The sequence below is a fragment of the Microtus pennsylvanicus genome, chromosome 10 (genome assembly GCF_037038515.1).
Source record: "Microtus pennsylvanicus isolate mMicPen1 chromosome 10, mMicPen1.hap1, whole genome shotgun sequence".
NCBI classification, from domain to species: Eukaryota; Metazoa; Chordata; class Mammalia; order Rodentia; family Cricetidae; genus Microtus; species Microtus pennsylvanicus.
Genome location: NC_134588.1, coordinates 46,542,058 through 46,560,425, shown reverse-complemented (window position 1 = coordinate 46,560,425; position 18,368 = coordinate 46,542,058). Strand labels below are relative to the sequence as shown.

The 18,368-nt window shown below is 38.4% G+C and overlaps 1 protein-coding gene across 3 annotated transcripts in view; it reads left to right on the top strand.

Annotated features, from left to right (window-relative positions):
• The window catches only part of Dhx9 (DExH-box helicase 9), a 35,707-nt gene that overhangs the window by 4,046 nt on the left and 13,293 nt on the right, over window positions 1-18,368 (top strand). Inside the window, exons 2-13 of one of the 3 annotated variants that reach the window (XM_075988247.1) lie at window positions 1,150-1,282; window positions 2,278-2,418; window positions 7,469-7,583; window positions 8,769-8,887; window positions 9,351-9,499; window positions 11,822-11,868; window positions 14,501-14,637; window positions 15,005-15,094; window positions 15,186-15,347; window positions 15,499-15,576; window positions 15,981-16,172; window positions 18,009-18,150. In XM_075988247.1, coding sequence (XP_075844362.1) covers window positions 1,172-1,282; window positions 2,278-2,418; window positions 7,469-7,583; window positions 8,769-8,887; window positions 9,351-9,499; window positions 11,822-11,868; window positions 14,501-14,637; window positions 15,005-15,094; window positions 15,186-15,347; window positions 15,499-15,576; window positions 15,981-16,172; window positions 18,009-18,150 — 1,483 coding nt within the window. In that variant the 5' untranslated portion in view covers window positions 1,150-1,171. Of the gene's footprint in view, window positions 1-1,149; window positions 1,283-2,277; window positions 2,419-7,468; window positions 7,584-8,768; window positions 8,888-9,350; window positions 9,500-10,967; window positions 11,100-11,821; window positions 11,869-14,500; window positions 14,638-15,004; window positions 15,095-15,185; window positions 15,348-15,498; window positions 15,577-15,980; window positions 16,173-18,008; window positions 18,151-18,368 lie in introns of those variants that run through there. The other 2 variants (XM_075988248.1, XM_075988249.1) reach the window with 2 other exon arrangements.

Genomic DNA, 18,368 nt, shown 5'->3' with positions numbered 1-18,368 from the left:
AACTGGTTATGTAAATTAGGATGGCCTTTAACTCAGAACTGCCCACCTCTCCCCATTATTAATATGCCTCTAAGAAAAAAAAATCTGACTCATTTTTATGGGAGGTTAAACTTAGCTTAGGCTACATGTCAAATTGAAGGCTTAATTGACTTCATTAACGCATGTATCCTGTACCTTCGGAATTGTTGATTATTTTTGTAATTTTGGTTTTGTTTTTAGTTTGCTGAGAGTCTGCTGCATGCAACCTCAAGCAGGCCTTCATTCTTATCCATCTTCACGTGAAGCTATACTAAGTGTTAAAATTATACGTGACCCACCACATCTTTAGTGTGCCTGTGTGTGGTGCTGTTTCTTAGTCTGGTGAATTTGGGTTTCAGTTTAGGCTTTTACCATGAGTCACATGGAACTTTTACTTAGATTTTCTTTTTTCTTTTTTTTTTTAAACAAAAAGCTTTAGTTTTAGCTGGGCAGTGGTGATGCACACCTTTAATTCCATTCCACCGAGCACTCAGGCAGGCAGATCTCTGGTGAGTCAAGGCCAGCCTGGTCTACAAGACAGCTAGGGCTGTTACACAGAGAAACCTGTCTCAAAAAAAAAAGTTGTGTTTACTTTGTGTGTATGAGTATTCTGCGTGTTTGGATACCAGTTGGATACCAGGTACAGCCAGATGTCAGATCCCTTGAAACTGAAAGCCAAAGAAGATTGCCAGTCACCACATGGCATATAAGATACCTATTGTAGAGTGTAGGATGCTGCATAAAATGTTTGCCAAGTCTGGATGGTGATGGTGCGCACCTTTAATCCCAGTACTTGGAAGGCAGAGGCTCTCTCTGACCTCAAGGCCAACTTGATCTACAAAATGAGTTCTAGGACAGCCAATGCTACAGAGAGAAACCCTGTCTCTAAAAACAAAGAAAAAAAGTTTGAGGTTAAAAATTGGCCTACAGCGATAATTATTGGGGGTGTGTGTGTAACTCGCAGCTTGTGTCTTTTTTTAACCACATGCCATAGGCTTCCCAACATAAATCAATTTTCTTACCAGGTAAGTTCTAGTAGTATTGTGATAGAATACCTTATTCTTGTCCTAGATTATAGTGGTTTATTTATTTTGGGGTTTTGCTATCATAACATTTTAACTTGTTTTTTAGGTGTGAAGAAGACACCTGAATCATGGGTGACATTAAAAATTTTCTGTATGCCTGGTGTGGCAAAAGGAAGATGACCCCTGCCTATGAAATTAGAGCAGTAGGAAACAAAAACAGACAGAAATTCATGTGTGAGGTACTAAAGAATACAATATATTTGTATGCTTTCATTTGTTATATAAAGGAATGTTTGTTTGGAAAGGCTAAGCTGTTGCAGGTTAGGAAAAATTATTTTGACTTGGCTGTTTACTAGAAAAATTATTTTGATGTTCCCAAAACAACTTCGATGCTTGTAAGTTAAGAAGATAAGTGCTTGTAGTCTTAATAACTTTATTTTTGTTTGAGAGGGCACGGAACAGTTTTACTTCTCGATCTCTGGCTGGCCTCTTTAACTTTGTAGATGAGGCTGGCTTCAGGCTCAACTGCCTCACAAGTGCTGTGATTAAAGGTGAACACCATACTTGGCTTCTTTCTTAGAGAAGGAAAGTATTTAAAAGAAAAGTAGAGAGCTTTTCTTTTAGTTATTATAAAATCGCTGTGTTACATGATTGTGTGTGCATACAGGCATATAAAAGTAAAACTTGTGAGGGTCTGTTTTTCTTTCTGTACAAGTCTCAAGGATCTAATTCAGCTCCTCACATTGGAGGCAAATGCCCTTGCTGAGTTACCTTGCTGTGTGGGGGGCACATTTTGATTGTGATGAGAATGGCACTTAAGGCCTGACTAGGCAAAGCACTGTCCCATTGAGGTTACCAGCACTCAGGAGACAGAGACGGAGGCAGGAGAAACTAAGAATTCGAGGCCTGCCTGTCTGGTCTACAGAGTGAATTCCAGGACAGCCAGGGCTACAGAGAGAAAACTGAAAAGAAACCCAACCTTAAAATAGTTTATTGTGGGAATCTGAGCCACTTCAATTGATACTATTGGATCAGCATATCAGTGAAAAATACAATTCCATGCTTTTAGTAAAATTCAGTGTTGCAGGGGTGTGCTAAAAGTATGCTTAAATGCATGTTTAAAGTAGCTAGCTGTTCATGCTTTATCTTGATGGGCCATTTAATGAATAATTATTTTTTTTAATTCTAGAATTACCAAGGTTTAATTCAACTTTTTTCCCCTTGAATCTTAAAGGTTCGAGTAGAAGGGTTTAATTATGCTGGTATGGGCAATTCCACCAATAAAAAAGATGCACAGAGCAATGCTGCCAGAGATTTTGTCAACTATTTGGTTCGAATAAATGAAGTAAAGAGTGAAGAAGTTCCAGCCGTTGGGGTAAGTATTTATGGCCAAGAACTTGAGCTGTCTTTATGTCTGCTTTCACATTTCTCTGGGTTCAAATTAACAAGACTGATTTACAGGTGAGTGGACATTGTTTGCAGGGCTATCATAAGAGTATAGTGATTATGTAAAAATGCAGTAAGTTTTAGAAACTTTAACACATGTTGAGATTTGTTCTATCTGAAATGGTGTAGAACTGATCCATACTCATTAGAAACCATACCTTGAATTGTGAATTTTGACATTTATCCATGCAGGCAATAAACAGTTGTTGGACACATGGCCAGTCAGATATGCCACCAGAAGAGTATAAACAGCCTGTACTTAGAACTTATGTGTTACTAAGGTACAATGCTTAGTAGGATGGGTATAAGAAGTTAGTGTTTAAAAAAAAAGAAGTTAGTGTTTGTTTCAAAAACTTGTTATTTTCAGAATAGGTGTTTTATTGGGAGATAGCACCATCGAGGCTTTGAGTGCTCTTATAGGTGATGGTGTATCTAGGTGCCAGTCTCTCATACCCCTCCCCTTTAGTTTTTTTCAAGACAGGGTCTATATAGCTCTGACTGTCCTGCAACTCAACTGTGTAGATAGATGATTCTGGCCTCCAACTCACATATCCGCCTGCCTCTGCTTCCTAACTATTGGGATTAAAAGCTTACATCTATTCCCAGCCAACATCTCATTTCTAATCCCATGGTATTGCTAATCTTAGGTTGTGAGATTTTGGGGGATAGGATAGGTGTTTTTGAAGGCCTTTTCCTTGTATATCTTTCTAAAGCACCCTAACCTTGAGCTCCAGAAGCTACAGTTTCAGGTGTCAGTTCCTGAAATTCAGTTCTAAGATTGTCTTAATCCTTTTTTTCCCTTATAAAGATGCATGTTACATATTCCAGGCTGCCTAAAATTTTTTAATGAAGACAGGATTTTATTTATTTATTTGGTTTTTCGAGACAGGGTTTCTCTGTGGCTTTGGAGCCTGTCCTGGAACTAGCTCTGTAGACCAGGCTGGTCTCGAACTCACAGAGATCCGCCTGCCTCTGCCTCCCGAGTGCTGGGATTAAAGGCGTGCGCCACCATCGCCTGGCTTTTTTTTTCTTTTTATGTATATAATATTCTGTTTGCATGTATGCCTGCAGGCCAGAAGAGGGTGCCAGATGTCCTTACAGATAGTTGTGAGCCACCATGTGGTTGCTGGAAATTGAACTCAGGACCTGAAGAGTAGCCAGTGCTTTTAACTGCGGAGGCATTTCTCCAGATCGAGGATTTTATTATTAGAACTCATTACATATACCAGGCCGGCATTGAACTCACAGAGATCTGCCTGTCTCTCTCTCAAGTGCTGGGATTAAAGGCGTGTACCACCACCACAAGGCAGACTGAGGGTGGTTTTATACTCATTTTTAAAAAAAATTATTTGAAGTTGGGTCTCTGGCCAAGACTGGCCTTTAGATCTCTTTGCCTGGGTCTCCAGACTTGGGACATGAGGTCCAGCAGGCTATATTGTGCCTCCACCCCCCTTTTTTTTTGCTTTGTTTTGCTTTTCAGGACAGGGTTTTTTGTTGTTTTTTTGTATAGCCCAGTCCATCCTAGAGCCAGACTGGCCTAAACTCAGAGGTTCACCTCTACCCTGAGTGTTGGGATTAACCACCATTGTTGGAGTTATTGTGCTTTTTAATTTTTAAATATTTATTTTAAGGGTATTTATGTTTGGCTTAAGTGTGCGTGCCTAGTGCCCACAGGTCAGAAGACATCAGATCTGGAACAGGAGTTATACTAGGAAGAAAGTCCTGGTCCTCTGCATGAGCAGCAGGTTCTCTTAACCACTGAACTACCTCTCTGGCCCCTATATTGTTCTCTAATGAACTTTGTTATCTTTGTATAGAATAAGTTTCAGAAGTTTGTTGTGTACCTAGTTTAGGAGTTATCTCCCTTAATATGTTTGCAAATTTTGCTCATGGAGCTAAATTTTCAGACTTAATGTTAAAAGCATTTTGAAAACTTCTCAGACAGGGTCTTAAATATCCTAGAATGACTATGTAACCAGGGTTTACTTGGTTGACGTTAGTAGTTCTGCCTCTACTTTTTGTGTGTGGTGGGTGGTTTTGAGACATAGTAGCACTGGCTGTCTTGGAACTAACTAGCTATTGTAGACCAAACTGGCCTCGAATTCACAGAGATCCACTTGATTCTCTGCCTATCAAGCACTGGGAATAAAGGCATGCACCATCACCGCTTGGCTCTGCCTGTACATTTTTTAAAATTATTTATTTAACTTTATTTTATGTGAATCCGTGTGAAGGTGTCAGATCCCCTGGGACTGGATTTTCAGGCAGTTGTAAGCTGCCATGTGGTTGTTGGGAATTGAGTCCTCTGGAAGAATAATCAGAGTTCTTAACCACTGAGCCATCTCTCCAGCCCTCTGCCCCTACTTTTTTTTTTTTGTTGTTGTTGTTCTTTTTTTTTTTTTAATTTATTTATTTATTATGTATACAACACTCTGCCTCGATGTATGCCCAGGCGCCAGATCTCAGTACAGATGGTTGTGAGCCACCATGTGGTTGCTGGGAACTGAACTCAGAACCTCTGGAAGAGCAGCCAGTGCTCTTAACCTCTGAGCCATCTCTCCAGCCCCTGCCCCTACTTTTTAATCCCCCTGCTTCCACCCCTCCAAATGCTGAGATTACAGGCATGCGCCATAGTACCTGGTTTGCAAACAATAGTGCTTTAAGTGAAGTAAAGAAATGCAGCCAGGCATTCCAGACTAGCAAGTGTCTTTACTTAAATTTGTTTCATTGACCCCCCAATACTATTGTGTAGTTGGGTTTGGTTGTTTTTTTTTTAAATATTTGAGAAAAGATCTTAGTATGTAGTCCTTTCTAGCCTGTTTTACTATATAGATCAGACTGGCCTTGAACTCAAAGATCTGCCTCCCACTATCTCCAAAGTGCTGGAATTAAACAGCTTCTAATAGTATTAAGAAAACTATTTCTCAGTTAAAAAATGAAAACAAGCTGGACTCGATGGTTCAAGTCTATGATATTGGCATTTCTAAGACAAGAAGCAAGATGTAGACTACATGACAAGTTTCAGGCTGTCTAGGGTATTGTCTAGGCTATCTTAAAAAATGGTAACAGCCGGGCGGTGGTGGCGCACGCCTTTAATCCCAGCACTCGGGAGGCAGAGGCAGGTGGATCTCTGTGAGTTCGAGACCAGCCTGGTCTACAAGAGCTAGTTCCAGGACAGGCTCCAAAGCCACAGAGAAACCCTGTCTCGAAAAAACAAAAAAAAAATGGTAACAGTAAGAGGCAGGCAGATCTTTGTGAGTTCAAGGCCAGCCTGGGCTACAGGAGCTAGTTCCTGGACAGGCTCCAAAGCCACAGAGAAACCCTGTCTCGATGACCCCCCCCCCCCAAAAAAAATGGTAAGAGCAAATTCACACCAGTAATCAAAAGGTTTCTGCACCCCAATAAGCCTCTTTGCTGACACAATAATCCGAATCAGACCAAATCAATCCGAATTGGAAAAGGTCCAGGTTTAATGGATACTAGTGCTCCCATATGGCTTTCCAGCACCCCAGAGAGGAGACTGGGAAGGAAGACCAAAAAAACCCACATCTTTGTTCTGGGGTGCTGTGGGAGTGGTCTTAGTCTCTGGGGAGGGGTCATCATTTGGCGGGCCCCCTCTTTGGTGGGGTCTAGAATCAGACAACTCCCAGGAGACAGGGCTTGGAATGGAACTTCTACCCAAACATTTCAGACTCTTTGTTTTTCGAGGCAGGGTTTCTCTGTGTAGAGTCTGTTCTGGAACTCTGTAGAACAGGCTGGTCTCAAATTCACAGGGATTTAATCCCTGCCTGCCTCTGCCTCCCATTGCTGGGATTAAAGGCATGTGCCACCACATCCCCAGACACTTTGAATAAATGGATGCCAGTGGCTTGGGTGATGCTTCCACCCAAACAGTAATCTTACTGATGTTCAAACTCCCAGTTGCCTTAGTGTAAGACTGTCATGAAAAAAGGTATACTATGTAATTAACTGTATAAACAGAAATTTGAACACATGAATCTTTTAACTTTATTAAAGTTCTAGCACTTAGTAGGCTCAGGTAGAGAAATTGCCTGGAGTGGGTAATTCTGATATCATAGGTCTTGCCTTAAAAATGGCATTTATCGTAACGTTAAATACTTCAGTTACTATATAAGAAAGACAAGGTTTCACTATGTATTTTACAGCTCCTCCTGGAACTCACATGGATCCACCTGCCTCCTGAGTGCTGGGACTAAAATTGTGTGCCACCATGTCACACACTTATATTTTAGAGATTATTTCACTAGCCTTTGCCGTCCTTAACTTTTAAGTTGTGATGGCTTCAAATTTACAGCTAACCTCTGAATCCTGCCTTCCTGTTGCTGGGGTTGAAGGAATGCTTTACCATATTTGGCACCAGAAATTTATCTAATGCTTTTTAATAAGATAGGATCTCATATTCTGCAAAAATTTTCCTCTTCCTCCCCACTTCTGAAATTAAGCACATATACCACTATTCCCAGCTGCTTTCTTTTCTCACTCAGAAAGCAGAGAAGCAGGGTTTCTCTGTAACAGTCTTAACTGTTCTGGAACTAGCTCTAGACCAGACTGACTTTGAACTAGTCATAGAGATCCCCTGCCTCCCAAGTGCTGGATTAAAGACATATGCCACCATTGCCCAGATTAGCTTTGAATTCTTGAGGGTAGTGTTATTTCCTGTTAAGGATGTATAATAGTTGGACATCCTTAAGTGGTCAGATGTTGAGGAAACAAACACCAATGGAGAAAGACAGGTTATAGCAAGACTTACTTTCAGCAAGTGGGGATGGGTTATTTAAGAGTTTGGTATACGCTTAAATTACATGAAGCTGTCTCTAAGAAATAGGGAAAATACTGTTGCAAAGGATCTTTAATAATATGGCATCTTTTGAGTCTTGAAAGAGACTTCTAGTTCCTCACACACACACACAAAAAGCCAAAACAAAGCACTGACACTGTTTTGACATTGCCTTGTACAGATTGTACCACCCCCACCCATACTTACGGACACATCTGATAGCACAGCAAGTACTGGAGAAGGTGCACCACCACCCATGGGAGGACCACTTCCTCCACATCTGGCTCTCAAAGCAGGTAAGAAAGACTTGAATATCTGCACTTGACTGAGAATAACACTATTATGGTTGTTCATGTCTATTTGGAGAGTTTTATTCTTAGTTTAAAAAACAAATCTATATTAAAAATACATTATGGGTAGTAGTCTCATGCCTTTAATTTCAGCAGAGGCAGGCTAATCTGAGTTCGAGGTCAGCCTGGTCTACAGAGTGAGTTCCCGGACAGGCCCCTAAGCTACGTCAAAGCCTGTCTGAAAGCAAACAACAAAAGCCAAGAATATATATTAGTACCTAGGACAGAGAGACTACCATGCCCGAGGATGTGTTCTAAATCAACTAGCATCCAATATGGGCAGAAACAGATTGGGCAAGTTGGCCAGGCCAGCTTTTAATGTACTTGCTGTGAGAAAAACCACCCGGATGAAAGCAGTTCAAGGGAGGATGGGTTTATTATGGTTCACAGTCCATCATGACAGATTTCAAGGTGGGAGGAGATTAAAGCAGAAAGCAGCTGGTGACTTTGCAAAAAACAGAGCAGTGAATTTTCACTATTACTTAGTTTCTAAGGAAAGGAGTCTTCCCATTGGGTTGGCAGTTTTATGCACTCTGGTTAACTTAGCCAAGACAATCTCTAACAGACAATTACTGCTAGAGGATTTAGTCAACAGTTACATTAATTTTGTTTTGTTTTTTCGAGACAGGGTTTCTCTGTAGTTTTTGGTGCCTGTCCTGGAACTAGCTCTTGTAGACCAGGCTGGCCTCGATCGAACTCACAGAGATCCGCCTGCCTCTGCCTCCCGAGTGCTGGGATTAAAGGTGTGCTCCACCACCGCCCGGCGTTGTTGTTTTTCAAGACAGTTACATTAATTAATCATCAGAGAGCTTATTTACTGTTTCTTGGAGATTATACTATCATTTCCACATGCATAGGCATAGACAATCAACAAAGAAATGAACTGGATTGGGTTGTCAGTTACTTAAAATTTTTAAGATAGTCCTTAAAATTAAGATAGTCCTGATTCAGGTGCCCTTCCATATTACTGAGAATGTGTGCTCAAACACAAAATGACAATTTTTTTAGGAGTATTCTTTAAAATAATTAAAATTTCTTTTTAGTTAAAAGAGTGATTTTATTTTATTTTGTTTTATTTATTTATTTATTTATTTATTTATTTATTTATTTATTTATTTATTTATTTATTAGCAGAGAATAATTCTGGAGTAGAGTCTTCATCTGGCTATGGTTCTCCTGGACCCACCTGGGACAGAGGAGCCAATTTAAAAGACTACTACTCAAGAAAGGAGGAACAAGAAGTACAAGCGGTAAGGCTCTTACGATGTCACATCCTTGAAAATAGGATTTGGGGTAGAATTCACAGCAGGGTTGAGTATCTCTACAAATTCATAATATAATTAGTTATTGGGTTTTCTGTTAATATTTTTGAGACGGTATCTTGATCATGTGGCCATAGCTTAAAAGCTGTTTTTAATGGTTGCTAGTACTAACCTGCTTGTAGTCCAGCAGTAGAAAGGGAATGACATTCAAGGCCAGCCTGAGTGACAGTTCCAAGAACATAGGAATTTTAGAATTCCTGTCTTTTCTCAAAAATAAGGGTTTTGGATAGTTCAGTGATATAAGTACTTGTCTAGTCGTGCGCAAGACCGTGGATCTCAGCACTACAAAAACAAAACCTGGTTTTTGTATTGGAAAAGAGATGTTACTTGTTATTGTACCTTAAGTACTGATAAGTAGTGCAGCCAAATTTAATCATCATTGATTCCACAGACTCTAGAGTCAGAAGAAGTGGACTTAAATGCTGGGCTTCATGGAAACTGGACATTGGAAAATGCTAAGGCTCGCTTGAACCAGTATTTCCAAAAAGAAAAGATCCAAGGAGAATATAAGTACACCCAAGTGGGTCCCGATCACAACAGGTTTGCTTGTTTCACTATTTTCTTTGTAAAGAAGTTAAGGTTGTTTGGCTGTTTATGTTTTAACCAAATGTTACCCAGTTTATTGTATGCATCAGCAGTGAATTGTAAAAAGATAAATATGTATAAGAATTACTGACTTGTAGTTACCATAGTTTTCACTTAAGAATGTAATGCTGTTGTATAAGAAGTCCTACAAAAGTCTGTTGCTAGACTTTTAAGATTATCATTTGGCTGAGGCCGAAGGCCTTAACATCCACTGGCGATTTGTTAGTTGACCTAATCCGATGGTCAGAGGTGATTTTGTTTGGTGTAGTTTCATTGGAGATAGATAGCTTTAATACTTGAAATGGTTCTGGTATGTTTTGTTGTTTTAGTAGATTGTATTTCGTCTGTATCCAAATTTGACTTGAGTTTGATGTTGGCAGCTCTTTAAAGAATCCTGTTTCTTGAATACCATGAAGTCGAAGGATCGCGAAGGTTTTATATGTGACTTAAATTAGAATGCTTTTTTTCCTGTTAAGTTTATAAAACTGAATGTAAGGGAAGATATGTGACCGTATGTTTCTCAGCCTGCTTGATGTTCTTCCTAAGAGCATTCCAGGGTGTAGTACTTATTACTCCCAGGAAGGCTCATACAGATTAGATTCTTCAGGGAGGCACTATATTTTTATTGCAAGAGAAAGGAAGCAGTTTTGGAAAATGTCTTAATTGGATTTGCTGTCTTTCATTATAAAAAAATTAAATTATCCAAAATAAATTTAAAACATTTTTCTTAAATCAAAGTGTTCTCCCTTGGGTGCAAATAGCAACCCTAAAATTATCATTACATACAAAAAAAACAACAAAAATTGACCGCATACTCAAAATGATCAGAGCATGGCTCCTCCTGCTTCCTACTGCTTTGTTCAGTCCTGAATTCTCAAATACTATATGCTTGGTATCATTGTTTTCATTTTGTTATCAGATAAAAAACAAAACAGACTATAACAATTTTTAATGCTTTATGTGTAACTTATTGGACTTGCCAGCTCCTGGTAGTTTTTCTTTGTAATAATAATTGGAAATGCTGGTGATAGAGCTCAGGTGGAGCATCTCCATAGTTTGCTTGAGACCTAGAGTTCAAATTCCCAGCATTAATAATAATGTCTTAACATTATCATTACTATTGTTATTATATACATAATTGTGCCTAAAACTTAACTGAATTGCTGCCAAAAAGCTTGATTTCAGTATCTTACTGATTTCTGATGTAAAAGCAAAGAATTCAGGACAAGACAATGTAAGAGGCAGACAGTTGGAGCTGGGACACATTGCTCCTTGTATGTCCTTTATTGAAAGGCATAACAGACAGCAACACCAGAGGTTTGTGTTCATATACACATGTGCTGATGCTTAGGCTGAACTAAGCAATCACATGGGAAACTATTGTAAACTGATTTCTGGTGTTGCTGTTCCCCCCTAGGTGGAGGAGAATGAGATTGAGTGCTGACTTTAAGCCTGGCTGAGAAACATACTGTCATCGGTGTCATTAATGAAAGGGTGGATGTTGTTCCCCTGAAAGCCAGTGGCCTTTGACCCCTTGAAGCCCTTGTACCTGAAGGTCAGTTGACAAAGAAGTTTAGGAAGGAGACTAACATTTTTTTTCCCTAAGCTTCACCTAACCTTTTGTTCACAGCACAAAGTCAAGTTTGAATGTACGAGCAGTGAAGGACCAGCATACTTTTGCTAAAAATCTAAATTTATTCCTTAGAACCTGCTAGCAGTTTTAGCTGTAATGTAAAAAATGACTTTTGTTCTCTAGGCCCTGGTTTAAATACCTAAAAGTAGGCTAAAATATTTTTTTTTGTCACCAAGGACTTCTTGCAGCTATATGTAATCAGGACTCTGCCACAGGAGCTACTGGTATATAGTGCTTGCATGTATGAACTTGCCCTAACAGGTTGTAACTAGTATATATATATATATAATTTGAAGAGTTTGGTGTTTTTCTTACTTAGCTACAAGCTAAACAAAATTTTTTTTATTGAAAGCATTCTCATATTCAGATTCTAACCTTGGAATAAAAATAAGTAAATCTATAATAATCTAAAAATGTAACATTTTCTTTTCATGAAAGAAAACTCCAGCTGTTAATAACTAATGTCATACATATTTGCAGTTTATATACTTTTTGTTCTAGGATTGGACAGAAATAAATGTTCAGAATGTTTTTTTGCTATAATTTTTATTGAATGCAGTTGGAAAACCTCCCTGACTAGGTAGATATGGAGTTAGTAACTTAGAGTGATAAATTTCTAACCTTGTTTGTATATGTTGTTACAGGAGCTTTATTGCAGAAATGACCATTTATATCAAGCAGCTGGGCAGAAGTAAGTGTAATTCCTTTTAAACTACTCAAAGATTTTGCAGTGAAGATATTTTCACATTATAAAGTCTTGAGATACTTTGAAAGAACATACAACACTATAGAGAAGTTAGTTTTAGCCTATTACATTGAAAAATTGAACTATTCATTAATGGGAAAGAATAGGAGAGTAACACAGGATTTTGAGAGTTGTTGATACTGTATACTAACGTGGGAGCTAGGTATTTAAATTTCATGCATAGTAATTTGAGTTATGGTTGTAGAGTGGAAGAAGTTAGACTAGGGAAAGTTGAGGGTAGGAGGTGCACTGTGGATACCATTATGCATCATATAAACAGATGATGAAATCAACAGTCTAGACATGAAGCGCCTGTCTTAGACCTAGGCACAAAAACAAGCCAGCTTGTATTTGTCTGTTTCCTTAAGTGATGTAGATTTCCTTTTATAGGAGTTTCATTTATAAAATTGGTAGCCTTTTAGACTTGACAGTTACCAAAATAGTTGGTCACCTTATAATAATGCCAGAGAAACCTATCTGAAACAGCAGGTTTTAGGAACCATGATACCTATAATATTAACATTTTAGGATATTACTGGAGTTCAACACAGGTGTAAATCTCCTAAACCATGTATGCAAAAGATGCTTGTGTAATATTTTAGTAGTCAGATCATGAAGGATGTTTACAGTTCAAATTTTTAGTAGCGAAATGGAATTTAATGGGTTGGATTGGGTAATAAAATTGAAAGCAATAAGCTATTGCATTTGAGAACCATGTAGCTAGGAATGGTGGTGGGACCTGCATTGTGTGTATTAATGTAGGAGGGCAGCCTATAAGTTCCAGTCTTGTATAAGAGAGAAAAACTTTGTTTTAAAATAACAAAATACCAAAGGTTAAATAGAGCCAATAGGTAAATTTGTGGATTTAGGAGATAAGCAAATTTGATGGTAGATTGCTTACTTATAGGATTATTGATTCAGTATCCTGTACATTGAAACAACTGTGAACCAAAGTCCCTGGAACTCTAGCTATCAGCATTTTGTTAAATAATGGTCTTTTTCTTTGGGTCTCAATGGTAATAAGATTATATTCAGAAGGCTCCAAATTAAGCCTTTTGTTCAAAACAAACCCAAAAGCAAGTTTTAAAGAGGCATGGGGGCTGGGCTTTTAACTTATTTGGTGATTGTTTGCATTTATTTCTGGCTCAAGTACCACACAAGCTAGGTAAGGTGGCATGGCGCACTGAAAGATGAGGCAGGAGAATCAGAAATGTGGTCCGGGTATTGGGGCCACTTTGAGACCTGCCCATCCTACATAGTGAGTAGCCACATTCAGGGCTACATGAGACCCTTGTCTTTAACAAAAACAGTTAAAAGTTACCTTTTACTACATAGAATGTTGGAAATTATGCCATGACTACATGAGACACTCAAAAACAACCAGAGAGAAACCATGAGAAAGCCACTAACCTTAGGAAAACAAAGAATAAACTCATCCATAGTAGATGATAGAAAGGCTGAGATGGTACTTATATTAATTCTTCGGCAATAAGGTTTAGGGGGCTCTAGGTTAAGAGCACTGGCTGCACTTCCAGAGGTCTTGAGTTCAATTCCCAGCAACTACATGGTGGCTCACAACCATCTGTAATGAGATCTGGTGCCCTCTCTGGCATGCAGGCACAACACTGTATACATAATAAATAAATCTTCTTTAAAAAAGATTAAGACTTAAGGTTTGAGGATAGAAAGATACCCATACATTTTTTTTTACTGCCATAGTGTTAACTGTAAATAATTATACCATACATAATAGTGATTCAGATTATTTGATCAGAAGATTTAAAGGAATGTCTTGAATTGTATTTCTGAATTCTTAATGTAATTTAACACATGCTTAAATTTAGCATATGGAAAATTTCATAGCTGATAACAGTGGTTGCTTTTTAGTTTGGGGGGGGTAAATAACGTAACTTTGGCTTCCTTGGAGGAAAGAATTTGAGTTGTCTGCATTGAATTTCATACTAAAGCAGACGTCACAGGTGTGATAGACTGTATGACCTGTGAGACCTACTTATTTTAAAATTTGGTCTGGTTTGCATACTAAAATTTTGGATTTCAGACTCTGGTAATCCTAAGAAGCTGTGACCAGGATGCTGGAATGATGGCTCAGTCAGTGGTTAAGAACACTGACCCCTCTTCCAGAGGTCCTGAGTTCAATTCCCAGCAACCACATGGTGGCTCACAACCACCTATAATGAGATCTGGTGCCCTCTTCTGGCATACAGGCAGGATACTGTATAAATAAATAAATCTTAAAAAAAAGAGGCTGTGACTCAGGAAGTTTTTAAATTAACGTTTTTTAAATTAACCTCTTTCTTGATGTAATTGACCATTGTATATGTAATTTCATTTTATACTTAAATTTTGAGTTTATCATTTTTTAATCTGATTTAATGATGTGGTAATGACAACAGTTGAGTGTAGGCTTAAATGATTAGTTATATAGAATTGGATTTGGTTAATAAATAGAATGAAAAGAACTGATGTACTTTTTATCAGTGGTTGTTTAGTATATGAATGTTTAATTGTTACTGATGGCTCCTTGTTCAGCTCATTTCTGTCTTGGTAATCCTTGTAGGGATTTTCGCACGTGAACATGGATCAAATAAGAAATTAGCAGCACAATCATGTGCCCTCTCTCTTGTCCGACAACTCTATCATCTTGGAGTGATTGAGGCGTACTCTGGGCTTACAAAGAAGAAAGAAGGAGAAAGAGTAAGTATTTAGGCATTAATACTCGTAACTTAGTATTTGACTAAAGGAGTTGAATTTATAGTTGGAGGGAGGAATGACTTGGGGGACATGAGCATAATAATTAATGGAAATTAAGGCTTCTAAATGCTAGGCAGATGTTTTACTTCTGACCTGTATCAGATCAAAGCTTAGAATATCAAGAAATTAAAAGGTTGTATTTAATTAGCACTCTTTTAAGATCCACTGAGTGAATTGTAAAGATTCTCACTAAGAGGAATTTTTATGTCTATAATAGCCCTATTATATACTGTCAGCTCTCTATCTCTACTTTGCTAAAATTAATAGTTCTGAATTATTTATGGATGTGTTGATGATATTCTTTTTGTAGGTTGAGCCTTACAAAGTTTTCCTCTCTCCTGATTTGGAGCATCAACTGCAAAATGTGGTTCAAGAGCTAGATCTTGAAATTGTGCCTCCAGTAAGCATATATACAGCTTTTTGTAGTTAACTTTATTTTAAAATCTTCCCATAGACAAGTGTCTACATTTATTTATTTTGCTTTTTCCTAGCCCGTTGATCCTTCTATGCCAGTTATACTCAACATTGGGAAATTGGCTCATTTTGAACCATCTCAGAGACAAAACGCAGTTGGAGTGGTACCTTGGTCACCACCACAGTCCAACTGGAATCCTTGGACTAGTAGCAACATTGATGAAGGGCCCCTGGCTTATGTAAGTACCACATGCCCTCTAAGATTAATTTTGGGGTTTAAAATGTCTTCTTCCGTATATTTTCTTTATAAATTCCGTACATTTTATTTCCTCATATTTTACGGAAAAGTATACGGAAATAAAATTTTCTTTGAATGTTTTCTTTTTATAGGCTTCTACTGAACAAATAAGCATGGATCTTAAGAATGAATTAACATACCAACTGGAACAGGATCATAATTTACAAAGTGTAAGTGGTGAAAATTTTTAACTACATTGCCTAGTGTTTCAGAAAGAACATTGTTAGGTAGAATGGCACATTTCACCAAATTATTAATCATAGCTAACTGATAAAGTAGTGGCTTTTAATTCAGTCAGGACCTAGAAATGAGTTGTGCTTCTTTGTTGGTTTTCAAAAGTGCTAACATTTTGTGGCAAACAATTAATAAATTAGAAAGTTTCTGGAGACCTAAGAATGAAATAGGGGAATGAAGACCAAGAAAGATTATTTAGAAATTTAGTGAGAATCAATTCTATTAGAGATAAATAGGTATCATAGAATATATCACGAACTAAGCCAGTTAAAATACAGTATCTTTTTAATATGGAAATGGTTCTAATGAAGTTTTACTAAGTTTTGACTTTTCTATGCAGGTATTACAAGAGAGAGAGATGCTTCCTGTGAAGAAATTTGAACCTGAAATCCTGGAAGCCATTAGTCAAAATTCAGTTGTGATCATTCGCGGGGCCACTGGATGTGGTAAAACCACACAGGTTCCACAGTACATTTTGGATGACTTTATCCAGAATGACAGAGCAGCAGAGTGTAATATTGTTGTGACTCAGGTAAATAAAAAGCCAATGTGAGCTCTGTTAATAGTTTGGGAGTTGGAGGATTTTTTTTTGTTGTCAAATAAGGTTTCGAGAATGTTAAGACATTGTCACCTGCTTTCAGGGAGCCTAGATTGGTCTTAACGCAGGTTTCCTGCTGGTCAGACCTATGGGAGACCTTAAACCTTCTCTAAGGGAGCAGATGGTGGTTGAGAAGGGAGGGAGGAGGAATTGGGATTAATATGAAAATATTCCCAGTTTTACGGGGAAAAAATGTTAAAACTGTAATACCAACACACACTCTTTCCTGCTTTTCCTGTCCTTGGTAACCTAGAATCTTGACAGGTTAGGCACGCACCCTAACCACTTAACTATAACTTCTATACTCTAGGTCATCATTGAACTTGAAGCCTGGGGGTTCAGGCTTACGTTAGGTATACAAACACTCAACCAGGAATTTAGGCTAGCCGGGCAGTGGTGGTGCACGCCTTTAAGCCCAGCACTCTGGAGGCAGAGGCAGGTCAACAACATGGTGCCTCACAACAGTTATAATGAGATCTGGTGACCTCTTCTGGCTGGCAGGCACACAGGCAGACAGAGCACCATATATATAAAATAAATCTTTTAAAAAAAGGATCTTAGGTGACGCTTATGGCGCCAAGGGATCTCTCTTTTTTTGCTTTTTCAAGACAGGGTTTCTCTGTGGCTTTAGAGCCTGTCCTTGAACTAGCTCTTGTAGACCAGGCTGGCCTCGAACTCACAGAGATCCGCCTGCCTCTGCCTCCCGAGTGCTGGGATTAAAGGCGTGCGCCACCACTGGCCAGCTGGGATCTCATTTTTTAAGTTTTTGTAAGTAAGATAAGCTTGTCAGAGTGCTCATGCTTTGGGGACAGCTATTTCATAATCTGTCATGTTAAGCTGTTGGCGACAACTGACCATCAGGATAGATAGAGCATTGCAGAGTTACTATCATAGACCAGGGTGGCTTCAAACTTTGATCTGTGTCTTCTACATGCTTGAAGGTCAGTAAAGTTAAAAATTAATACAAACTGGGCAGTGGTGGCACACACCTTTAACCCTAGGCTAGCCTGATCTACAGAGTTCCAGTGACAGGCTCCAAAGATACACAGAGAATCTCTCTCTGTCTCTGCAAACTAAAAATAAAATAAAAATGGAGGTACCAGGATGGTGATGATAAAACACTTGGGAGAAAAATAGTAGGGTTAACCTGAAACTTAGCATTAAGCTTTACTTTTTAAGTATTTTTTGCAGTGTGTTTATGTTGCACATGTGGGTATTCGCAAAAACTAGAGTGTCATTACCAAGAGGTGGGACTTAATTTGTGAGCCATCTAACTAACATGGGTGCTAGAAACCAAATCTGAGTCCTTGAACAGTTCGGTGAGCCATCTTACTTAGTTCCAACTATGCTGAGTGTAGTGTTTGTAAGAACCAGTTTCCTATTGGTTTGTGCCTTTTCTCTTAGTCACTTGTAATACCATCATTCACTTGGGAACTAGAGATAAGTACTCAGATTAAAAATAAAGAGCCTTATTGTACCATAATGGAAATAGCGTATTCTCCATTTATTAAAGTTTCATATTTGGTAAAGATCATTTGTGTCCTCCCTTTCTCTGTTTCTAAGATAGCAATGAGAGCTTTTAAAGTAATTTAAAATTTTAGCTGGGTATGGTGTAAAGTTTGAAGTGAGACTCAGAACTTTTTGTATTACTAGTTAGGTAGAACATTTGGCCTAGCATGTAACATGTTCAGTCACCCATATAGCACATAGATACTTTTAAATAAGTATAACTAATTTTATAATTCCATATCACTTTTGTTTTGTTTTCAGCCCAGAAGGATCAGTGCAGTTGCAGTGGCTGAACGAGTTGCTTATGAGAGAGGTGAAGAGCCTGGAAAAAGCTGTGGTTACAGTGTTCGGTTTGAGTCTATACTTCCACGCCCCCATGCCAGTATAATGTTTTGTACTGTAGGTAAGTAATGCATTGTGGTACCTCATTTGTGACTTACTGTCATCTTTTTATTAAAATACAGAAAGTTTGTTTTGCAAATGTTAATCCTGTACAGAAGAGAGGCAGAAGCAGGCAAATAACTGTTAAAGGCCAGTCTGTTTCACAGAAAGTCGGGACAATGCCAAAAATACCTGAATGTGTCAGGATATTAATTATTGAAGACTGTTTTGACAATACAA